Genomic DNA, 24778 nt, shown 5'->3' with positions numbered 1-24778 from the left:
TCAGTGTATTGAGTCCTGAATGATATTTTCATCCAATTCTCATCTCTTTCTGATGCTCAGATGCTAGCAGGGGTACTGGCTTGTTCCCAGCGAGTACCCCAGCCGGTGCCCCAGCAGCTGCAGGCTGCAGGCTGTAGGCTGCAATCTGCAGCTCGGCCGAGTCCGTGAACCAAGATTATGTGGTAGGTGCAGACATCAACATAATCTTTAGAGCCCCATGTATATATATGATGGGACATCCGCTGCAATGGTCTTTTTTTCTTCTCTTCTTCTTTTTTCTCCTCAGAATAAACCTACAACTGTTTTTACACTCAAGTTTTGTTCTGTGAATTTTTAACCAGCGCTTTCAACACTATTTTTCTACTACTCTCTTACTATCACCCGTTTTAATTGATAAAATGGGTGCACTTTTCTTTTCCAACGGTAATGTTCTTCCTTCTAATGGAACCCACAAGGTCCCTCGTCGTCCTGTCTTGAGTGACGTCCGTTGCGGTGTTTCTGTGCCCAAGTATGGTGCTTGTGTACAACAAGAGAACCGTCGTCCTGCCAGACGTTCTGCTTTTGCTTATCACAAGGTTTTGATCCTTGAATGTTCCCCCGATGACTCTGGTGTCTCGGTTGGATCTGATGAGACTCTCAATGAACCCACCGTCTGGAAACCCATTAATATTGTTTCTGAACAACCTTATTGTGAAGAGTCGAATAATACTTACTCTGCTCCCATTGATAATGATGACGACAACTTCTCTGAGTGGTCTTTTGAGGCTGGAGACGAGGCTGCCTTTACTGCCTGCCAAATTCAAACTACTTGGTCCGAAGAAAACACTGAAGCTACTTGGTCGGCCCCTGCTACCTCTTGGGCTCTATCTGATTGCCCTATTGAAATTGATGAGAATGACTTTTTTCCTGATTCCCATGGCGATGTTACATTGGTTGAGTCACCTTTGGAAACCTCTACCACCGATTTGGCTGAATCTGAAGAAATCACTCCCGCCAAGGTGGATGATGAAACCCCTTGTGTTATTGCCGACGCTCCTGCCCCTGCCACCGAGGGCAATTCTTCCATTGACGGCCTTGTTGATGAGATTATTGCCGTTGCAAACTTATTCAAGGGTTTGCCACAATTGATTGTTTCTGGCGGCCTTCAAGCTGAACCTGACTCCGAGCTTCCCACTACAGCTCCACTGGCTCCATCTAGGCCCATTGCTCAAACTCCCTCTGACAATTTGGTCATTCAGGTTGAGGAAGTCAACAAGTCCGAGACACCATTGTTGATGACAAGAGCCAAAGCAAAGCTGGCTTCTTTTACTGGACGCGCTTCCCCTATTACGAAATCCACTCTCATGTTTAATGGAGTTCAAACTGCTATCGATGCTACTCCCCTTAGTAGCCAGGAAGCTCTCACTATGGAGAACAAGAAATACAGACTTGATGGAGGTGCCATTATTAAGGCCTATTCGCCTATTGTTTATCAGAACATCCGCACCATTTGTGGAATTGACTATCATGAGTTTTTAAACTCATTTCTTTTGCAGTCTGACTTGACCAAGACTAAATCTCCTGGCAAATCTGGATCCGATTTCTTGTTTACTCCTAATGGCAAGTACATTATTAAGACCATCAAGCGCAAGGAGCACAACGTCATTGCTAACGAGGAATTTTTGGCCGACTATTACAATCATATCAAGGCCCACCCTAGTACTCGGCTCCCTTTCTATCTTGGAAACTACACCCTTGTTTCTGGTGGAAAGAAGACTCACTTTATCATTATGAAGAATTTGCTTCAAAAGGAGACTGATTTGATTTACGATCTCAAGGGATCGAGCCATGACCGAAGTGCCGGGCCCAGAAAAGACAATCGTGGCCGTGTAGTGTTCAAGGATCTTGACTGGACTGACAAGCACGAGGCTATCTCCTTGACTCAAGAGGACCGAGACAACTTAATGGTTCAAATTTCAAAGGATGTCGATTTTTTGAAGCGACATAATATCATGGATTATTCATTGTTGGTAGGACTTCAGAGTGACACTCGTACTTGTGAACAACAACCAGTTATTGGTATGATCGATACCCTTTGCCCCTTTAGTTGGCGCAAGAGAGCGGAGACCACTGTCAAAGGACTGATGTTTGGCAGATCCGCTGTAGATGTTGTTCACCCTGCGAAGTATGGAGCGAGATTCCTCAATTTCGTTCAATCTGCCGTGGTCCCTGGAACAGGCAGATTAGTGTCTACTCGTTGTTAAGTTCTTCTTTCATGATGTGCGGTTATCTGGTCGGTCTAGCATGATTCGAGGTTTTTTTATTTCCTTGTCTGTTGCTCCCTCCTCTTCAAGGGACAAATACTAGCTAAGATCATTAGTTCATGATGAGACTATCTTTTTGTTTGATAGATGACGAACAGAATTACAAGGTAATATTCAGAGGCTCCCTTGTCATGGTTTCAATTTGGTACTCACTACTGGCTAGCGATCTTCAGTCTGCGACATCCCGAGTCCCGGCTGATATCTGCTGTCATTCATTGGCTCATAGGTCCCAAGTCTAACAATTGGCTCATCGTCCCTCGTTGCTCACTTCATCTGTCGCCTCGCACATCGCGAGCAGACGACGATTTAGACCGTTCGACTAAGGTAGAGCTGGCTCCTCGCTAGTCTACTCCTGGACATTCTTGAATCCTTCCAATGAGGCGCTTCCTTAGCGACATTTTGGAATTGGATCTCAAGGCTCACAATATTCATGGACGGACGATGAGCATTCAAAGACTTGGCGCCTTAGGTGGTTCTTCTCTAGTTACCTGGCCAATGGACTTTTAGTGGTACTTCCCTCTTACTATGGCATGCACTCTGGGATCCAGTTCTACGATTCCGAGCTTGACAACTGAACTCAATGGGCTAGTTGATTCTGTTCTAATGGGATTTCTAGTATTGATGCAATGATCCCTCGCTTCTACGGAGCTGACACAGTTATTCACGAACAGAAGTTGGCCGACTAGTTGTAACCGCAAACTTGATTGATTTAAGCTTAACACCTATCATTTGTCTGGTTGTTGTTTCTTTTATTGTCTCTTGTACTTAATATTAATACTACTATTTTATAATGGAAGCCCTTCCGTAGCTTTAGATCATTTTATATACTTATCAAGTTAGGTTAAGAATTGGTTGTGTACCGCCAATATTGGTAGTAACCATAGTGACCAAGGTTAATTGACTAAAGCCATGTTCAAAGAGCAGAAAGGTCAAGAATCCTAAAATGGTATCCGTACAGAGTTCTAGGATCTGATCTGAACAGTGCTGAATCTTCAGTTTGTCAGATACTGAGTGATAAGTGAAGCTAGTTCATTTCGTGCTTCTTGTAATAACGGGCACTCGTTTATGATACGACAGATACTTTCTTGATAGTCACAACGAGATAGTTGAGATCCTTGATTTGGAATCGTTTAAACCGTTCGCCAACGAGTTTTTGGATTGCCGGACCGAAATGGCATTAAACTTGAGATGTTGAACTAAAGCATTACAATAAATCTTCACGTTGTAGATATCCTTCTACCGATCATTCAATTCTATGTTGCAAATCGTATTCTACTGTCAAGTTCCTGTTTTTGAAACAACTTGACAGCCATTTTTATGTCCCTTCGACATTTAGCGTTATCTTGATCGATCACTGCGCTTCGAGCTTCCCAAGCTGCTGGTTTATCCTTCAGCATTCCTCCTCCGTGAGAGAAATTGGCTAACTTCAACTCGAAAAGAGGAATTTTCTCAGAAAGACGGTCTATTTCCAATTTCCACGACTACCGGGTTATGTGTGTCGCGTGTCGTCAGTGAGTTCGCATCATATGCTGTCTAGCGATACTACCCCTGCTTCGAGCTGTAGGATTGCCCCTAATATATTCGCTACACGTGATTTATTAAATTATTTGAGGTTAGGCTAGTTATTGTTTATTGAGTACGAAGAATTAAAACTCTCCGAACTGAAGAATAGTAATTACATGATCGAATATGATATCTGTTTAGGTAGTTTACACACTTCAGTAGCCAGATAAATTTCTCCATAAACCGGTCCTTCCTCTTTTAACAATTCTTTATCTTTCTATATCTACTCTCCAGCAACTTTATCGGGTCATAAAAACAACCGGTTGCGCGAAATGCCGCTGGATAACCGGCGAGACGCAGGGTCGGCAGGGGCTCCGTGTCAGGACTCTCCTGAAACTCAAGCCTCATTAACCGCAAGCTCTCGTTATCTCAAGATTCCACCCTATCCCAGGCTTTCACGTTCCTTACCATTCTGATAAATATTATTTTTATTATGAGGCACCAAGTTGTGAGAATCTAGACGTATAGTATCTCCATTTGACCACACTTTCTCATTCGCCAAAGTAGCTCCTCAAATTACGGATACTTCCATATTTACTCCCTCAGAAAAACCTCAATCTTTTCCCTTTTCCTCGATCTGCCAATAACTATATAAATAGGTTTTCTCGCCCTTCGTCTGGGAGTTATCCTCCACACTTAATTTGATGTGTTAATACGATAATAAGTTTAACTTATAAGGATTATTCGTCATAACCCTTAACAAATCAAATGGTTGTTACTCCCAGTACTCTGTTTCAATTCCAATACTACTTACTTAAGTAAGTGGCTGGAATTATCAACTGCCCTGGCATATAATGATGATTCTTATTATTAGATAATGGTTCCACGAAACCAGACAGATAAAGTATTCCGAATTCCTCGGACATGTATTTATCCGTACGATTTCGGAAACATCCCTGACACTCCGCCCCAGACCCTGCTGCCCTCTCATTGCGCTCGAGTCGTTACGTGTGGTCCCAGCATCACTGTATTCCCCGAAACAGCCCGGACCCCCACGCCCGACTCGAGCGAAGCGAGAGGAGCCACGGGGTTTGGGGCGGAGCCCCAGCCGCCGGAGGCAGCGTGACAGTGCAAAATCTATACATTAATATTTAGTCGTCCTGGTCCCAGTTACCAGTGGACTGTTGTTTGGGCATGACGGGGCCGCCGGCTCGTTTGGCCATAATGATTTGGTCGACCGAGAGCACGGTAGTAGCGGCATCGGTGGCCAGTTGGATGGCAGACTTTTTGGCGGCCAGGAGGTCAAAAATGCCGTTTTGTGCGGCATCCAGCAGTCCGGTGCCATCGTTGTCATCGACATCGACTCCGATGGTCGACTCGGTACCGGCATGTGCTGCGTAGAGTTTGGAAACAAGGTCGGTAGCGTCGAGACCAGCGTTCTCGGCAAGTGTACGAGGAATCACCTCGAAAGCTTCGCCGTATTTCTTAATAGCGTGTTGGAGAAGTCCGGGTGTACGTTCTCCAAAAGCGACAATTTGAGTAGCAAGGGCGATTTCAGTGGCTCCTGCTCCAGGAAGCAAATGGGTATCTTTAGTAAGAGCCTTGACAACATTAACACCATCGTCAATAGCACGCTCGATATCGTCGAGTGAGTTCTGAGTAGCTCCACGAACAACAATAGTCGAAGTACGAGTTTGTTCATGGTCTTGACGGAACACCGTCACTCGGTCACCACCAATCTCAATAGTCTCAACAACATCAATGACACCCATCTCCTCGGGCATAGGAGCACCCAGTCGTGGCAAAGGAGTGGCTCCTACCACTCTACACAGTCTACGAAGATCGAATTTACTGCCGACTTTGAAAACAAGAATGCCATATCTGTTCAAATAATGAAGAGCCAACTCGCCGACACCGGCTCCGGCAATAACCACTCGTAGTCCCGAGTCAGCAAGTTCTTTAACAATCGATTCCAATTGAGCCTCTTCTCCCTTGGAAAACTCCAGCATCTCTTTGGCATTATGAAGAAGCACTGTACCCTTAGTCTCAGTAGTCGAAATATCAATTGGACATGAGAAAACACCCACCTTAGACTTGGTACCGACTTTTTTAATACTTCCTTCAGGTTCACGAGCAAATACCATACCACGAACAACAGCACTGGCTTCTAAACTGGAACCCATGATTTTCACCACTCGCACGTTATCAACATTGAAATAACGAGGGTTCTTGGGCATGACATACGAAACAGCCTCGGCCACTAATCCCGACAAAAACTGTTCACTTCCGTATTGTTTCGATCCAATGGCGGTAGATACAGCTTTACGCAATTGGTCGACGTCAGTCAAGTCTGTGATCTGGTTATTAGCGAGGTTCTTGAATAAAGTACCCTTTTCCAGAGTATCCACGGCGAAATTCTTAGCCATTTCATAGCCCTGAGAGATCTCTGATGGGTTTAAACCCAATCTGAGCAGACCCTCTGCCAATGACAGCAGTTCACCAGCGAGAATCAATACTAAATTCGACGCATCACCCATTTCAGTTTCTTGTTGCTGACTGGCCATAACCACGAGCTTGGCTGCTGGATGAACAATCTCCAGTTCCCGCAAAATGGTGGCTGCGTCACTGGTCAAAAAGATCTTTTGCAAATGGTTCACAACAATCTTATTACGTCCACAAGGACCCACCGACGTTCTAACCATAGAAGAAATCTCTCTAACAGCAGCAATATTCCTATTCACAGCACCATCTTCTGCCTGATATGTCTGATAGCCCTGTTTAAACAGCCCGCTATTAGGGGCGCTGGGCATCTTCAGATTCGACATTGTTTACTGATCCTGTTAGTTCTGAGTCCCACACTGCCTCCGGCGGCTGGGGCTCTGCCCCAGACCCCGTAGCTCCTGCTTCGCAGGAGATTGCTACGACCGCCGACGCAAACGACTCGAGCGAAGCGAGAGGAGCAACCAGGGTCTGGGGCGGAGCCCCAGCCGCCGGAGGCACACCCTCACCCCCTCTCTAAACCCTATAACCCAGCCAGCCCGTCCCGGCGAACCTCTTACCGGGTTCCAGAAACCCAATTGTGCCTAGAAACTTACTGATTGGACGACCAAGTGTGCTTTTGTGTGTACCAGTCTGATCTGTGTAATCAGATCAACTGTTTTCCAACGCGTTCTTTCATGTACTTTTCACAGCGCATTGTGCGGCGTGCGGCTTACCCCCTGAGCCCTGCCTCCGGCGGCTGGGGCTCCGCCCCAGACCCTGGTTGCTCCTGCGAAGCAGGAGATTGCGGGGACCGGGGGGTGTTGGCGGGTCGGTAGACGGAGCCGACTCGAGCGCAGCGAGAGGAGCAGCGGGGTCTGGGGGGCGGAGCCCCAGCCGGGCCGGAGGCCGACCCCAGCCCGGAGAAGTAGCGGAATATGCAGGGTCGGGTCAGCTGCAGGTACGATGATGTTTGTTTACTTGGGATGCACATGCATCAGTCAGGGGTTTCTGTGTCCATAAACCCGTTTGGTGGCCCTGGTAGATGTTGAAGTGCAAATGTCGTATATACAGCCCGCCAGGAAAGTCCGGATAGGACTTGATAGCGACGGTCTGGTATGTTTTCGTGGGGTTTTGACGGTGGTGAAGAGGTGGTTCGGATGCTGTGAATTCTGATTCAGGTGGTTTATGGTTTCGCATTTGGTTTGTGATTTGGTTCTAACTAGTTGATTTAGATCATCAGATCCTGTGGTTTAAAGAGTGTGTATCGTGTTCGTTTTGACAATAATGGAATGGAGAAGATAGTGGTAGGTGGGAAAGAAGGGGGTGACAAACCAGAGACTGAGAGTGGTGGAGTTGTCGACAGCAGCGCAACCCCCGCTGGTGAATTAGAGTTTTACTCGTATGGATTGGTTGGCAAGGTCGATTATGGACCTGGTTTTGTGTTTGCTATAACTAAACGCGAGCATGTGGCGACCGTTCATGGCAGGGATATTTATAGAATCAAGAAAGTGGTTGCTATCCCGTTAAGCTACCATGAGGCTAAGAGAAAGATAATAGCCAGTAAACAGGCTGGAAAGAAGCCTGGATACTGCCACGAAGTCGAAGGTGATGGCAAAGGGCAGGGTGGAGAAGATGGTCACGAGACCGAGGAGCAGGCTGAGACCGAAGAGGAAGAGGCTGATCTGGATGGAGGTGACCAGGTCGATGATATGGACGAAAGCGATCTGTTGAGTCTGGTTAATGACGACCGTTCAGATGATCCAAGTCAGAAACTGACTCGAAGAGAGTCGATATCAGTTCTGGCTGATGATGTCGCTGGAGAAACTGAGGTTGTCAAGGTGACGGCTAAGAAAGGTAAAGGACCCAAGTGGAAACGGTGGTTTTCTAAATCCAGTTCCCAGGAGAATAAAGGCAGTGAAACGCCACAGAACGATAAATCAGATTCTGATATTGCTCAAACTGGCAAGAAGGATAAAGGAAGAAGGAAATCAAGCCATGGAAAGGCTGGAGATGATGCCGGAGATAGTGATATACAGGTCAACCAGGCCAAATCCGAGACAGAAGTGGGTAAAAATGACAAGATGGATAGATCAAGAAGAAGATCTAGTCATGGAAAGACTGGTGAAGTTATTGAAGATAAGAGCGAGGAGACTGCCATGCAAACTAAACAGCCCAAATCTGGCCTGATGGGAAAGTTCGTGCGATACGTTCGCATGAGTCTGTCGTCGGGGTCGTTTTATTTCTCGTACGACCTTGATCTGACATCTACACTTGGTGTTGAACCTGGCGAGTCGCCGTTCAAAAACATTAGGGATGTCTTTTTCTTTAACCGACATGCTACCACCATATTCCAAGGCACCGACTTGCTACTGCCCGTAATCCAGGGGTTTATCGGACACTGTAGCATCCCTCTTCAGCCAGTTTCAGAAGATCATATTAAGGAGAACATACAAAGCCAGAAAGAGGATAATACAGAAACTACGGCAGACGGAGAGACGTCTGGCTCTACGGGAGATATGTTCCTGATCTCACGACGAAGTAATAAACGAGCTGGTGTGCGGTTTCTTCGGCGGGGTATTGATGACGATGCCAACTGTGCTAACTGGGTAGAAACAGAGCAACTGGTTCAAATCCCGCAAGGAACACAGACAACTGTGTGTTCGTTTACACAAGTCAGAGGGTCAATGCCTCTTTACTTCTCGCAGTCGCCGTATAAATTACAACCCAAACCAAAACTGCTTAAAAAGAAAGACGAGATGAGACCGGTATTCATAAAGCACTTTGAGCGACTGCAACGACATTACGGAGAAGTGGCTGGAATCTCACTTGTAGAAAAGGCACCCAGCAGAGAAAGTGGTGTAGGCGAGCTATACAAACAATTAGCAGATGAAACCGGCGTTTATTTAGAATGGTTTGATTTTCACCGTGTTTGTAAAGGACTGAGATTCGATAATGTGGAAACTCTGTTTGATACTGATATTGGAACAAAGTTGAGCCAGTTTGGCTGGTCGGATAGCAGTAACCACAAAACGCAAAAGGGAGTCTTCCGAGTTAACTGTATCGATTGTCTGGATCGAACTAATGTAGTTGAGACGTTTATTGGTAAACGGGTTATCAAGCAAATTATAGCCGAGCACGGGCTAGAATTCGAAGATTGGAAACGGTTCCAGAAGCAGTTCAATAACGTATGGGCAGATAATGGCGACGCCATTTCACAACAGTACTCTAGTACCAATGCTCTCAAGGGCGACTTTACACGAACGAGTAAACGTAACTACCGCGGGGTGCTGAACGACGCGTTCCTGACCATGTCGCGATACTTTTACGGCATGGTGTCGGACTTTTTCATGCAAGCTACCATCGACTATGTTCTAGGAAACGTTGACGAGCAAGTGTTTGACGAGTTTGAAGAAAACATGGAGAGCAGGGACCTGTTAGTGAACTTGAACTCTGTACGATCCAGCGCAATCGAGGCCACAATATCGATCGTAGTCGCGTCGGAGCTTGAAGTGTTATATGGCGGATGGTGGTTATTAACACCCCGTCAAGGAGACATACGACGAGCCGAGTTGAAAGACACCGTTGTTCTTGTGACAGACTCGGCTGTATACATTTGCGACTTTGATTTGAAAGCAGAGAAAGTCGTGGATTACCACCGGATCCCTGCCAATTCAGTCGAGACGATTCAAAAGGGATCATTCTACGGGGAAATTCTATCTCAAGCCTCAAAAAACCCCTCTCGAAACAGAGGATTTCTAATCAAGTACCGACTGGATGGAGTCACATCCGCATCTGACGACAGTTCTATCTCCGCATCGACGCAAACTCCCACCACCAAACCCCCTTCTGACGGCACCCCTGCACCAACACCCACACAATCGGTGGCAATCAAGATCCCGGCCACCCAACCCGACGACTTCATCCACCTCCTCACCGCTCTCCAGCAGTGCTGTAAACACGCCCAACTAATCGATCAAGACATCGTCAGCCTCAAAGAAGCCACCTCCAACACGGGCCTCTGGGACACCCTCGAGTACTACATGAAACGGGCCGTCTGGGCCTAATCTCTTTATATCACTCTTACTACACACACCTGCTGACGGGGTCTGCCTCCGGCGGCTGGGGCTCCGCCCCAGACCCTGGTTGCTCGTCTCGCTTCGCTCGAGTCGGTCGTCGATGATACCACCACCTGTCTCCGACGGCTGGGGCTCCGTTCCAGACCATGGCTCTTCCTCTCGCTTCTCTCGAGTGGGTTCGACGACGGTCCCGCCAGAAAAAACTCCTGCGAAGCAGGAGCAACCAGGGTCTGGGGCGGAGCCCCAGCCGCCGGAGGCAAGTCCCGTCCCCCCAGAAAAATAAATAAGGTCAATAAATATACACAGCTATCGGAAGAACATGCCGTCGGCGTTGCCCTGGCGGCGCCAGTGCGCGTTGGGGACGGTGCCGGCCTCGAGTTTCATCATTCGCCACGCTTCACGGAGGTGCTCTGGTTTCAGGGGAACGGCACCGCGGTTTTCGTACTCTTCGAATGATTGGGGTGGGTTCATTCGGAGCTGGATGTCGCGGGCTCGTTCGACTACTTCGCCAACAAACACTTTGGACATACCAGAAAGGGCCACGGCTACATTGGGGGTAATGGACTGGTTGAGAATGGCATTGGCCAGCTTTTTGACGCCGTTTCGGTTGATGTTTGCTCGACGGAACGCTTCGTAACGAGACATTTGGTCTTCGTTGAAGTTGGCTAGCAATAGATTCATTTTCTCTCGTTCCAGATCTGCTGCCATGACTCCATTTATGGCTCCGTTTTCTCCTCCAACTGACAGACCTGCCATGCCATTGGCACCAGCTCTTGCACTTGTAACTCCTAATCCCATAGCATCATCCTCATCGTCGTCTTCTTCTTCTTCTTCGTCATACTGATCTGGTCTTCTTTCACTATTTCCAGCATGGGCCACGAAGTTATCATCATCGTCAAGCCCATCACCAGCAGACGGCGTTCTTGCCGCTTCGGATTTCAGCCGGGAAGCTTCTTTTTTCGATTTCCTTGGAGGCATATTTTGAATTAACACACGCGTGCTCAATCAAACCAGTAGTAATGGACAATCGAACGACACAGCAGTTTTCTTTCACAACATGAGAAGAGGTCGGTCTGATATGGAATTGATTTATGTCTTAATTTCATTCATGCAAGGCTGGAATATGCACGTCCGTCCAGTCCACCACCAGTAAAACTATTTTATAACCTCTACTCATATAATTCACCAGTTATTTATTACTTTATTTTTTGGCCCTATAATGAGGGATAATACTCTTTCCATTGAAAATCTACCAACCACGACTTCAATCAGTTCTTTACAGCGAAACAAGCTTCTCTGCCTATCTACACCATGCACCTGATTTTGACGTACTTACGTTACTCCAGCATGAGAATTTACCCTTCATATGTTCTGAGCTCCAGTTATTATCATAGCAATTTATTGTTTAATCCCTACTAGTTATTTTCTTTCTTCCGGAGAATGAACAAATTTATCGTAGTGAATGATCTATTTGATTACATTATTGCTAATCTCCGGCAGAAGGTATGATATGGGAGAAATAGCCAGAAGCGAAGTAGCAGCTAGGTTTAATCGATAAAACCACTTATTTATTGTTAAGCTGCTCCCCAATATAGTGGAAATATGTTGATTGAGAAACCCAGTCGCTGCTTAACTTGGATCAGAAACCACTGGCAGATCAGACAAGTAGTACACTATCATAGAAAGTCAAGAGTTCGACATGTCGGATGACAGTGACCATGGTATTTAAAAATATCTTCGTAGTATGGAGGATAGAAATCCCAGTGGACTGCTTCTTAAAGTGTATAATTGACATATTATGATGATGAATGTGCACCTCGTCAGCCAATTCCTCCATCATCATAGATAGAGCTTTAATAAAGTGGTCTGCCTGCCTGTTACTGAGTTCCCATCTTGTTTACGGATTTTAACTTAAATTTTCAGCCTATGGGGTCAAAGTCATGGCTGAGCCCCCGCACCACACTTATATCTAGTATTCAGTATTTCCTGCCTCTGCGCTCCCTTTCAGGAGCATACAATAAGATGTTCTTCCAAGATAACATTACATTGCATGAGCTTAGCCACTTACCCCTGACGATCATCTAATAAATTTCACGGGCATACGGAAATGCCTCCGGCGGCTGGGGCTCCGCCCCAGACCCCGCTGCTCCCCTCGCTACGCTCGAGTCGTGCGTATGGCTCCCACCAGGCGGTAAAAATGATGACTAATCGTTCGCAGTGGTTGAGGGTCAGAAGCTAGCCAGTACATTCTGTACTACCAACGGCTTTATCAAGATGGAACTGACTATCATAATCCGAAGTCTAATGTTACAGAGCACAGTTTGCGACCCACGGTACACCTATGGCCAGGGGAAGAGCTCAAAACAATAAAACGTTCAGAGTGCTATTTCCAAGAAACGGAGAAAAGGCACAATCCAAGGAGGTGGCCTCTGAACGAGCATGATGAGCTTGCCAAGAAACGAAGCTATGTGGGTTTGAAACGATTAACTGAACTCTATAATCGGTACTACAACCATTTCTCAGACAGCTGATGTGGATGAACTGATCAGAAGGGTAGGCTGGGGAAGCAGCTTAAACCTACAGCGCTAACAATAGTATAACTAGCACGCGGTGTTGGATGTCTGAGCTTCAGCCCGTGCAGTAAACTGGCCATGACATAATTATACCAGAGGATTTTTGTCAGTGCAAGCCCATTTTTGGTTGAGATCCTAGTTTTTGATTCTGAAATTTTGACGCAATAATAAATCGCTGGTTAGCTTCAAGCTATGTGCTGTCTATGCAAAATGATTATAGTCATTAAACGTATTGTACAGACCAGACATGGGGGTGCCTAAAGCAAGATAAGACTGGGAAGAATGGGCGTATGGCGGCATTTGAAGTACCGGGTTAGCATTGTAGCGAGATCCGGACTTGCAAGACCCTGCATTTGATTCACAGCTGTCATACGACCTGCATGACCGCCGATCAGTGATATTTGTAGCAAAGTAACGACAGAAAACCGACGCCCTACCATCCGATATTTCCCAAATATCCACCGGCCCGTACACGGTCCCTGCAACGAGCGAAGCGAGCTACGGGGTCTGGGGCGGAGCCCCAGCCGCCGGAGGCCGACCTGCCGGGCCCTGCAATCCCACTCCGCTCAAGCGAGACTACCCCACGCAGGTGCATGTTCAGTACGAATGCAGATGCTACCCCCACTGTCGGATGTCGTTCCGAGTGGTGTACATATACAGGGGTAGAGCCGGGATGTGTCCCTGTTGTAAGTTTTAGAGTTTTTAGTTGGTGGATTGAAAGAGCGTTTGAGTTTTAGCACGAACTGAACTTACGGTGAATTGAAAGTAGGAATTCCGTGAATCGAAGGAGAGTTTCATTGGATTAAATTGAAAGTGATAGAGAAATAGAAAGTGAAAGTGAAAGAGATACAATGAGCAGCAGCAGCAACGAGAAAACGAAGAGGATTCTTTCGATTGGCGAACTGGAAGCGGCAGCTCTGCCAATGGCCCCGAAAATGGCCAGAGATTACTGGCTGTCGGGAGCTAATGAAATGCAGACAGTTCGTGATAACCGGTCGGCGTTTGATAACTATCGGATCCGGGCTCGAGCTCTGAGAGATGTGTCTCGAATCAACAACCGGCCACAACAGCTGTTTGGCAAGACATTTGAAATTCCAGTTGGCATTGCTCCGACTGGATTCCAGAAACTGGCTCATGAAGAAGGTGAGCTCGCTACAGCCCGAGCAGCTCAAGCGAAAAACTGGCCCATGGGTCTTAGTAGCTATTCCAACACTCCATTGGACGAGGTCAAGAAAGCCGGAGGTGATTCGGTGGTGTTTCTACAGTTGTATGTGTTTAAAAATAGAGACACTACAGAAAAACTGGTTCGATGGGCTGAACAGACTGGGTATAAAGCACTTCTTTTGACAGTGGATACTCCGGTGATTGGCCGACGATTCTCGGATGTTCATAACGACTTCAAACTTCCTTCACACCTGGTTCTCGGCAATTTCCCAGAATCATCCGGATCTGGGCCGGTGGATGTGGGTGTAGAACCGGAATCTCTATCGCGAAGGGGGTTTGCTGACGATTCTACTGGAGAATCTCAAGCTGGTAAAGCCAATGTTTTAGATCCCTCGCTGACTTGGGAAGAGACTATTCCATGGCTAAGATCCATCACTAAAATGGAGATCTGGGTAAAAGGAATCGTTACCAGCGAAGATGCACAACTGGCTCTGGATGCTGGAGTCGACGGTGTGTGGGTGTCTAATCACGGAGGTCGTCAATTAGACTCTGCCGTCGCTACACTTGATTCACTGCCTGAGGTTGTTGAGACAATCAAGGGCCGAATCCCTGTTCACGTTGATGGAGGAGTTCGCAGCGGAGCTGACGTTTTTAAAGCACTGGCTCTTGGAGCAGACTTTGTGTGGCTCGGCAGACCAGTGCTGTTCGGTCTCCAGTACAACGGCCAGGCAGGCGTCGAGCTCCTCATCGATATCATCGAAGAAGACCTCGGCTACGTCATGGCCCTGTCTGGAAACACCGACATCTCGAAACTATCTACGAAAAGTCTTGTAAGAGTTGGACCAGCAATTCAAAAGCTATAAACCAAAAATCAAATAACAAACAGTAAACTAAACAGGGGTATTATCGTGGTGGAGGGGGGGTGTTGCCTCCGGCGGCTGGGGCGCTGCCCCAGACCCCGTTGTGCTCGCTTCGCGAGCGGTTGGGGAGATGGGGTCGAGGTTGGGTGTGTGTGGGAGAGGGGTTAGAGGAGAATGGCAAGGGTGGTGGAGAGCGAAGCCATGAAGAGTCCACCGTAAATGGCTGTGACTTTGGATCCGGCGCCTTTGGCAGTCGACCCGCTCGCACTTGAGTTACCAGGGGATTTGTTATAAACCACAGAGGGCGTTGAGGAGTATGTGACGGTGCCAGTAGGTACAAAGAGTGAGTATTGACCGTCTGTGGGGAGGAATGGATTTCCTTCGGGAGCTGATCCTGAAGGAGCAGCGTCTGTTGGAGTACCAGCATCAGAAGCACCCGCAGAAGGAGCGCCAGCAGCAGGAGCACCAGCAGCAGGAGCACCAGCAGCAGCTGGAGTGCCAGGAGTAGAGGGTGATGGGACAGCAGGAGCAGCTGGGGCACCAGCAGCAGGAGCTCCAGCAGCAGGAGCAGCAGAAGCTGGGGCTTGTGGACCAGCAGGCCCTGCTGGGTTATTAACTGGAGCAGGCTGACCAGCAGGAGCAGCAGGTGCACCTGCGGCTGCTGAGGGAGAAGGAGCTGAAGCAGGAGCTCCAGCAGGGGCAGCAGCACCTCCTGGAGTTGATGGGGAAGGAGCAGGAGCACCAGCAGGGGCACCAGCAGCACTTGGAGAAGGAGCAGGAGCTCCAGCAGCAGGAGCACTAGGAGCAGGAGCAGCAGCTGGGGCACTAGGAGCAGGAGCAGGAGCAGGAGCAGGAGCAGGAGCAGGAGCAGGAGCAGGAGCACCAGCAGCAGGGGCACTTGGAGCAGGAGCTGGGGCACCAGCAGCGGCACTTGGAGCGGGAGCAGGATCTTGACGAACCATTAAAGCACCTTCTGCCAGAGCAGCTCCGCCAGGATTAGCCAAAACCGAGGTAGCCAATAGGGCGACAACTGGGAGTGATTTGATATGAACCATTGTGAAGAAAAGTACTTAGAATGAGAAGAATGAGATCAATGAGAAATGAAAATAACGAGAAGAGCCAGGTGAATGAGAAAAAGAGTCTGAAATATCAAGTAATTTCAAGAAATGATGATGCTAATTAAATAATTTCACGAAAACAATCGACTTGAACAAATTGTCAACAGATGAAACCGAGTCGAGACAAACGAGAAGAATAAGAGCCTGATATATCTGTAATTTGAAGAAATAATGATGCTAATTGAATAATTGCACGAAAACAATCGACTTCAACAAATTGTCAACAAGTGCTGTAGTGGAAAACAGTGAAACCAAGTCGAGAAGAACGGTGATAACGTGGTAAAGAAAGCGGTTAAAAATTTTGAATTCTGAAACCTAAATTCAAATAAACAGAAGACAGAAGACAAATGAAAGAGGTGAAAAAGGAACCAAACGAAATAGATAAACGATAGCAGAATCAATCGATGATGCACCAGTCAGTGACTTGATTCAAAAAAAAACCAATCAAAAACCAACACCAAACACCAGATAAAAAAAAAAAGTCCAGCTAAATCAGACACCAGGTCAATGAATCAGAAAGACAATTATCTTTGAAATTGCAAAAGTGGAGAACGTCACTCAACAAACGAATGGAGTGTAAAGTGAGTGATGTGTGATCCACAGTTCAACAACCGAGGAAGAGCGCGCGATAATCGAGAGATTTTTCACGAATCAGATTTCAACCTCACACAAACAAACCGAGCAAAATAAATCTGGGCTGATCAAAGTGCAACAAACACAAAAACTACCCACTAACAAAGCAGACTAACCAGTTCACGCACAAGCTTCACAGGCTAACAAACGACAGACGGATAACCACTGAAAAATAATATATAAGTCCTCCCCTCTGCCCCCGCCCCTACCCCCACAACCACCACCACTCTCACTCAGTAAACAGCCCTGCATCTCCCAGGTTAGGGTCCTACATGCCAGATCGACCGTGCACCTCCCTCATTCCCCAAACTCGAGCGAAGCGAGCCACGGGGTCTGGGGCGGAGCCCCAGACGCCGGAGGCACAAACTCACGGTCCTGGGGGATGCCTCCGGCGGCTGGGGCTTTGCCCCAGACCCCTTGGCTCGCTTCGCTCGAAGGAGTGGGGAGGTGGGAAGAGGTTGAGCCCCACCGTTGCCGGGGCGACGCGGGTTAATTAGCTGGTGCAGATTGGGGTTCTGCTGCCTCCGGCGGCTGGGGCTGCGCCCCAGACCCCGCGGCTCCTCTCGCTGCGCTCGAGTCGTTGCGTTGGAAGGTGCTGTAGCTCGGGGAGGGGAGTTGGCGGTGGAAACGGAGTGGTTCCGTGGGTGGAGATGGGGGTGAGGGATGGGGGCTCGAGTCATACTGGTTATGCTTTTAACGGGGCTTGCCTGTTTTTGGTGCTTTCTCACCGGCACAGACAGTGTGTAATGGCAAACGTGATAACACTAAACCTATTAGAAGAAATAAGGGTTTACAAAGAGCCTAATATCAAGTCTTGAGCACTTCAGGAAGGCAGTTTTCATGGGGGTAAATGAAAAGATCGACACCACTATAACCGGGATCCTCTCCCTGTCACCCCCATCCACACGCTCCCACACCCCGTGGCTCCTCTCGCTTCGCTTGAGTCGGGCGTCGGGCGAGGTCAGAGAAATCTCCTGCGAAGCAGGAGCCACGGGGTCTGGGGCAGAGCCCCAGCAGCCGGAGGCTCACATCACCCCCGAAGGTGAAGTGAGGGAAACGTGAATAAACCGGCCAATTGGGCTCGGCTGCTCCCGGAGGTGAGTGGGCCTGGCGGAAAAGGACTAGTTTCAGGCGCCGGAGATTGATCTTTCTGGAAACGGGTGCTGATAGTCGGACGCTGCAGATAACAGGTGCAGGTGCAGGTGCAGCAGCAGCAGCAGGAGCAGCAGCAAGTGCCGGAGCGAGGTGAAGTGTGATACACGGCTATTGTATATATAAATCTAATCTTGCATCACCCGAGACGACTCATCACATGCCACAATTCAGCCAATAAAAGATTATAATTTACGACCCTGGGTATTCCATTATTTCACCTTCATATCGACCTTAAAAAATCAATTGAAGGTTTAGACGTACAACTTAACTGATTACAAACGAGATACAACACAAACAAGAACACACACATCTTAGACTCGTTGTCAGAGCACCAGAGTTACTAGCACAAGCTATTGACAAACGAGTTTAACCAATTGCAATTTAATTCAATCTATCACTGGAAGCAGGCTCCGTACTCGGTCGTTGGCCGGTGTCGTCTTTTTTTTGGTGAAGAAAGAACAGAGAAACAGAAACAACAGATTCAGTATCCACTTCACAGGATCTCATAACAGACTCTTATCTACAGTGTAACATCCATTACTCTCAACAAACACACACACACACACACAAACACAATGTCTTCATTGCTATCAGTATCACTGTCATCCATCCCGTTTCAAACCATTATCACCGATATATTCCTGGTGTTGGCATTCCTCTGCCTACTTCCGATTCTGCTTGTCATCGGACTGGACATTGCTGTTTGCACGCTTCGTCTGGGAGCTAATCTCACTGAATCGGTACGCACCAAACTCTCAGAACACGTGAAATCGCGACCGAAACCACGAGCCCCCAGTCGCAAACCCACCGACAAATCCACCCTCACCACCTCCACCTCCACCCCCACCGGCCAAACCACCGCTCTCTCCACCCCACACTAACACCCACACCCGGATACCCCGACGTCTCTCCTGCGAAGCAGGAGCCACGGGGTCTGGGGCGGAGCCCCAGCCGCCGGAGGCATTCCGCCATCCCGCTATCTCCTCCTTTAATATTATTTATTAGCTATATAAACCCTTACTTTCCCCCTCTCCCTCTTCCAGACCGTGGACAGTGCACATGCATATATGCGGCTAACGGACTGGAGCAAGAGAGGACATTTTTCATGTTCACGAACCTGGCGGATCACTTGACCACTACAGAAAACACCCACAAAACCACCGAAATCACACCAAAAAGATACAATGGCCGACAAATCTATCATCGAAACCGTCCAAGAAGCCCTCACCGGCGATGCTGCCCCCGTTGTCTGGAATGTCGCCCTCTTCGCCGCCGGCGTGGCGTTCATCCAGTCCCAGTTCATGGACTTCCTCGCTCCTCAGTAAGTCCCTCCTCCCCCGTCCTCTCCAATCTCCTGGACCCGAACTAACCTCGCAGACTGTAACTACACACTACAACCACTTAAAAAGCTGTAAATAATGACACCAGGTTCTTGTATCAGCGACCTGCCTCCGGCGGCTGGGGCTCTGCCCCAGACCCCGTGGCTCCTCTCGCTGCGCTCGAGTCGGGTTTGGGGGGTCGGGGTGTGCCTCCGGCGGCTGGGCTGTGCCCCAGACCCCCCGGCTCGCTTCGCTCGGGTGTCGGGGGGCCAGTTTCGGGTTGGAATCGCCAGTTCTGACTCCCCCAAACCCGACTCGAGCGAAGCGAGAGGAGCCAGGGGGTCTGGGGCGCAGCCCCAGCCGCCGGAGGCATATTCCGATGCCCCCAAAACCCGACTCGAGCGAAGCGAGAGGAGCCACGGGGTCTGGGGCAGAGCCCCAGCCGCCGGAGGCACACCCAGAAACGAACTGTTTTTGGTTCTATTATGAGAGAGACTATTTAGAGAGGTCGCGGAAGGCCGAGGAGATGCAGGACTTGAGCTCTTTGTAGGAGACGAGGAGACACGACTGTTCATCGCGGGACACCAGCAGGATGGGCTCGTCGACGCCGGCGTCCAGTTTGTTGAGACATGCCAGCACATGGCCCATGTCGACAATGGGTTTACCCATTTCGTCGACCTGGTGGAACACATAGTCACGGAACAGTTTAATCAGGTACCGGTCGCCAGACTCGGACCAGTTCGGATCGTGTTCATACTCGGGTCGTTCATTAATAAACCCGAATTTGGCCAGTAATCTTACGAGCCGGCCATTTTCTAGCTCCTGTGACAACTGCGATTCAAGGTCGTCGTTCGCATACAATGAGCTGCTCAGGTACTCTAACGTCTTATCAGCCAGCATCGTCACTAACGAACCAACGGTAATCGGCGTCGGAACAGCAGCATCGGGCTGCTCAACAGCATCCGACGACAGCAAATGTTGTGTGAATTGTAACAGATCAGCAGAATATTGCTTGGATATGGTCTCAAACGACTTGGCCAGTGGCTGGCTAGCCCCCAGTGTCGATTTACACGCAAGAATCAAAATCAATCGTCCGATATTAATAAAGTCTTCCTGCTGTAACGCGGCAATCTCCTCTTTACTAATGACTCCATTACTGCTTTCAAACTGAAGAATATCAAAAATTCCACAGCAGTTCAACCGGATTCGTCCCTTTTTCACCACCAGAATCCGGGTTGGATCAACAATTCGTGCTGCCAGCCCGGCTTCATGTATAGCTTTAAGTGCATTTACCAGTTCAATGATATACGCCCATATCAGACCCTCGTCAATAGGTCTTGTTTGTTCCAGAGGATGCTGGAACTTGACCATTGGCCCGAAATACGTCGAGAACAGCGTCGTTGCTAGTGGATAGTAATCGTACACAAACACTAGAGAATTATCGCCAAATGCACGGGTCGTGAATGCTTCGTAAAGTTTAACGATATTCGGTGAATCGATATTTCTCCACTTTTGCACCAATTTAATAGCATGCTCGTTAGTCAACCTGAAACCCTCGACTCGTCGTAGACAGTAGATTCGTCCGTCACGATTTGACGTCGCTTTATACGCCCAAGTCGGGTAGCCAAACAATCGGTCGTTCTTGTCGATATTCGTGTCCAGAGGCACCAGCGAGTGATAAATATGAACAAACTCGGGCAGAGCCGAGTTCGGCAGTTTCTGAAGCAGTGCCTCGTTTTTCTTCTGTAATTCTTCTCGTAAATCATTTCGAATAAAGAAGTCCTCAATGCGTCGTTCGTGAGGCGACAGGGTCTCACGGGCACGTCGCATGGGCACTGGCGCGTATAAATGGTACTGAAGCGGGAATGCCGAGTGCGGTTGGAAAAGCATATCGGGATTTCCTGTCATTGGAGTCTGGAAATGAAGAGGAGGAGGGGCCATTGTCTGATGATGGTGATGTGATTGGGGCGGCGGCGGTGGCGGTGGTTGGTGCGAATCGATCATGAGCCCATTAAACTCGTCTGCCGTCTGTTGTAACTGAAAATGATGAGGTGGAACTGGTCCTCCATGAACCTGCTGTTGTTGTTGCTGCTGTTGCTGATGCTGAACCTGCTGCTGTTGCTGTTGTTGTTGTTGTTGTTGCTGTTGTTGTTGCTGTGGAGCATGAGCAGGAACTACAAACGCACCACCACCTCCAGGACCTGGAGACGGCGCGGCCTGGCCATTCCCCATACGCGGACTAAACACAGACTCGGGGTTAAAACTGCTCGTCTCGGGATTATACTTAGCACCTCCATTCGCGAGATCTGGTCCGAGTTAGCTCCTTCTTTCGAGGGGGGTCCTTTCAAAAAGGGTGGTGCCTCCGGCGGCTGGGGCTGCGCCCCAGACCCCCCGGCTCCTCTCGCTCCGCTCGAGTCGGGCGTCAACGGGGTCTGGGGCGCAGCCCCAGCCGCCGGAGGCACACCCCGACCCCCAGGGTCGAAGACTTACTTTTGGGGTAGAACGGGACAACATCGACTTTTGGTGATGGGGCCGCGTGAGATTTCGAAATGGGCGAGCCGACGGCCGTGCCCGCTAGCGGATTGACGAATGAGGGAGTGAATGAGGGCGAGTCCGCGTTCAGTTGCTTCTTTTTCAACGATGCGTCCATGGGCCGGGTTGGCGAGGTTCCTGGTCCAGCAGCAGGGGCTCCAGCAGCAACAGAAACTGAAGAACCTGGTGCGGCCGTTGAGAGGGCCGACGAGGGGCCGCTGTCGTGCCGGAAAGCACAGCCTTTGTCGGCAAATTTACAGTACCCGTGGATCAGGATGTTCCTGCACTGGGTCTGGTTCGTGTCCGGTTTAACTCCTACACCGACTGTTAGTATCCAATTTTCCCACAAAAAAAACCAAATGGCCACTTATCCCGTGTCTGATCAAGCTCCTGGTCCATTTCCAAGCGTTCAATGGCCGAAACAAGGGCTAATTCACCTGTTATCGCTGGATCTTCACGTTCACCATTCGAACAGGAAACCCCAGAAGAATCAGTTCAAAACACACGAAAACAAACTCGAAAACCGCACTAAACCCATCTTCCCTTAACCGTCTCCATCCCCCGAATCTGCTAACATCCAGCGAAACCGACTCGAGCGAAGCGAGAGGAGCCACGGGGTCTGGGGCAGAGCCCCAGCCGCCGGAGGCAGACTCTCCCCCCCCCCCTCCCCACCCCAAAAACCAACCAAACCTCACTTAACACAGGACCCGAATTCCAACCAGGAGCCCCTGGTCCCCATCCCAAATCTGTAGACCCCTCACGGGCCGGATTTACCTACCCTTGGCGCTCATGGCAGGCAGACTGATCGAGAGCTCGACAGTAGAATTTCTGGCGCACCGGTGTTTTTGTTCGCGTCGGTCGGCTGTGAGCCGTCTCGTAATTCAAGCGCAGTGACAGCCCAGCGTCGCTTTTTCCGACTCTTGTTTTTTTTTTTTGGGATTTTTGGACTCGAAAGCCGATGTGGATGCCGAATCTCGCTTACTGGTTTGTGGTCCGGTCCCAATCTTCGCGAAGCACCTCTCTCTTTCACCCACCTCCTCCACCACCCGCGAACGCGCCCTCTCCCAGTCCGGGTAATTGCTCATGCACCTCTCGCTTATCAGCACATGCACGCCGCAGGGCCCTGGACCCTGACGCCAGGGCCCTGCATTGCCTCCGGCGGCTGGGGGTGCGCCCCAGACCCCCCGGCTCCTCTCGCTTCGCTCGAGTCGGTTGTGGGGGGTGCCAAGGCCCTCTTGCGGAGCAGAAGCCACGGGGTGTGGGGCAGCCCCCGCCGCCGGAGAAATGCAGGGTCCATGCAGCAGAGTCTCCTGCGAAGCAGGAGCAACGGGGTCTGGGGCGGAGCCCCAGCCGCCGGAGGCAACAGAGAGGGTGAAAAAGTATTTACATTAAAACATAAACAGAAAAAGACTATTGGGTGGCAGAGTAGGCAGGGGGTTCGTGCTCGAGTGAGGAGGACGGGTCGAGGGCGGAGGACGGGGCGATACTGGTGGTGGCTTCGATTTTGCCGGTGGAGCGCTCGACGAGGACTTCGCTGCCGAGTCCGTAGTTGTGTTTCTTGTCCCAGCGTTCGCCGAAGTAGCCGAGGATGGGCAGGAACAGCATGAGAATGGCTCCTACCGTGGAGATGATGTAGCCGAGATGGAACTTGGGAGCATCTTCGGTCGGGAAAAATACAATGTTGGTCCAGATATTGATTGCTTGGGAGACTGCGTCGGAGTAGCCAAGAACAAATGCTCGCTCTTCGGCATCTGCTTTAGTGACATCGTTGATCCAGCCGGAAACAAGCATTTGGTTGACTCCGTCAAAACCCACAATCAGGAAACACACCCATCTCCATCCGTCAGGAATATCCCAAGCAGCCAAACTCGAGTACGAGATGATGAAAAGTACTTGACAGAGTGATAGAAAAGGGTATACAGGGTACGAGTCGGCAAATCCAGCAATCAGAAATTGTGCGACGACTCCTACAGCAGAAGCAATAGTCGGGTAATTATTGACTTGTGCGACAGAGAATCGTTCGGGAGATTGCGACTTCAGCCACAGTGGGAATCCAGTACCGTCAGGAAGTGCTACGATGTTGAGTAGTACCCAGAAAGTTGCAAAGAAATGAACGTGCCAACGGAGGAGCGTTCTCTTGACAATACTCCAATTCAGTTTTGTAGGTGTAGCAACTCCGTTTCTGATAGTTCGATCCACAGCCAGTTGAATATCACTTTTCTTGAGCCACCATACATTCTTGGCTTGTTGAGGAGTTCCTGGGAAAATGAATATACCAATAACACCCAGTGGAATAGCAATAACAGCTCCATCGATAATAAAACCCCATTGCCAGCCGGTATGTCCCCCTACACCTTGTAAATGTCCATAAGCAGCAGATTGCAAGTATCCAGAAAACATTCCTCCGAGCGAAGACGACACAGAAAAGGCCATGATTCTTCTATACCTCTCATCACGGTTATACCAACTGCCAATAATATACAACACAGACGGGAAAATAGGACCCTCTGCAAAACCGATAAGAAAACGAAGGGCAAACATTTGCGACGAGTTCGTAACAGCAGATTCACAGGCAGAAAGAACACCCCAAGTGATTTCAAGTACAGGCAGCATCAAACGAGCCCAGTCTCGAGTCACAAACATAGTACCAAGACACATACTGACAATATAACCAGCCGAATACAACGACTTGGCATATGACAAATCATTACCACCGAAATCAATATCTTCCTTCATGCCCGACACATAGGCATTGGTGATATTGGACTTTTCAAGAGCTTTGCAGAAATATGAGATACACACATACGACAGGAGAACAAAATCTACCTTTATCAGCAGTCTTCTTTCGTCCTTGGAAATATGTTTAGGATACCAGTTGACCATACGAACAAAGCTGTCATACCAGTGAGTAGGAGCATTTTCTCTCAGCAGCTCGTCGTCTCCCTGAACAGGAATATGAACGACAGGGGGCTCAGGAATACTGACGACAGTGGGCTCAGGAATATGGACGACAGGGGGCTCAGCAGCCAGTTGATCAGATTTCTCTTTTGACATTGTGATA

At 49.0% G+C, this 24778-nt stretch overlaps 7 protein-coding genes across 7 annotated transcripts; 3 read left to right on the top strand and 4 right to left on the bottom strand.

The window, feature by feature from the left end:
• Positions 1-398: 398 nt before the first annotated feature.
• MSS4 (1-phosphatidylinositol-4-phosphate 5-kinase) lies at positions 399-2243 on the top strand (the record flags this gene model as incomplete). Its single annotated transcript, XM_018882075.1, has 1 exon — positions 399-2243. The coding sequence occupies one exon, from the start codon at positions 399-401 to the stop codon at positions 2241-2243; it is 1845 nt and encodes a 614-aa protein (XP_018736490.1).
• Positions 2244-4957: 2714 nt separating this feature from the next.
• Positions 4958-6631, bottom strand: CCT8 (Cct8p; the record flags this gene model as incomplete). The annotated part of the gene is made up of 1 exon (XM_018882074.1): positions 4958-6631. The coding sequence occupies one exon, from the start codon at positions 6629-6631 to the stop codon at positions 4958-4960; it is 1674 nt and encodes a 557-aa protein (XP_018736489.1).
• Positions 6632-7576: 945 nt separating this feature from the next.
• SAC1 (phosphatidylinositol-3-phosphatase SAC1) lies at positions 7577-10351 on the top strand (the record flags this gene model as incomplete). The annotated part of the gene is made up of 1 exon (XM_018882073.1): positions 7577-10351. The coding sequence occupies one exon, from the start codon at positions 7577-7579 to the stop codon at positions 10349-10351; it is 2775 nt and encodes a 924-aa protein (XP_018736488.1).
• Positions 10352-10669: 318 nt separating this feature from the next.
• On the bottom strand, positions 10670-11341 carry TAF11 (Taf11p; the record flags this gene model as incomplete). The annotated part of the gene is made up of 1 exon (XM_018882072.1): positions 10670-11341. The coding sequence occupies one exon, from the start codon at positions 11339-11341 to the stop codon at positions 10670-10672; it is 672 nt and encodes a 223-aa protein (XP_018736487.1).
• Positions 11342-13787: 2446 nt separating this feature from the next.
• On the top strand, positions 13788-15914 carry CYB2 (Cyb2p; the record flags this gene model as incomplete). The annotated part of the gene is made up of 2 exons (XM_018882071.1): positions 13788-14925; positions 15604-15914. The coding sequence occupies 2 exons, from the start codon at positions 13788-13790 to the stop codon at positions 15912-15914; spliced, it is 1449 nt and encodes a 482-aa protein (XP_018736486.1).
• A 3766-nt stretch (positions 15915-19680) lies between these two features.
• Positions 19681-21417, bottom strand: PAN3 (Pan3p; the record flags this gene model as incomplete). Its single annotated transcript, XM_018882070.1, has 1 exon — positions 19681-21417. The coding sequence occupies one exon, from the start codon at positions 21415-21417 to the stop codon at positions 19681-19683; it is 1737 nt and encodes a 578-aa protein (XP_018736485.1).
• Positions 21418-23127: 1710 nt separating this feature from the next.
• SEO1 (putative permease SEO1) lies at positions 23128-24771 on the bottom strand (the record flags this gene model as incomplete). Its single annotated transcript, XM_018882069.1, has 1 exon — positions 23128-24771. The coding sequence occupies one exon, from the start codon at positions 24769-24771 to the stop codon at positions 23128-23130; it is 1644 nt and encodes a 547-aa protein (XP_018736484.1).
• Between the last annotated feature and the right edge of the window lie 7 nt (positions 24772-24778).

This window comes from Sugiyamaella lignohabitans, chromosome D (genome assembly GCF_001640025.1).
Source record: "Sugiyamaella lignohabitans strain CBS 10342 chromosome D, complete sequence".
NCBI classification, from domain to species: Eukaryota; Fungi; Ascomycota; class Dipodascomycetes; order Dipodascales; family Trichomonascaceae; genus Sugiyamaella; species Sugiyamaella lignohabitans.
This window is presented reverse-complemented; position numbering and strand designations above follow the sequence as displayed.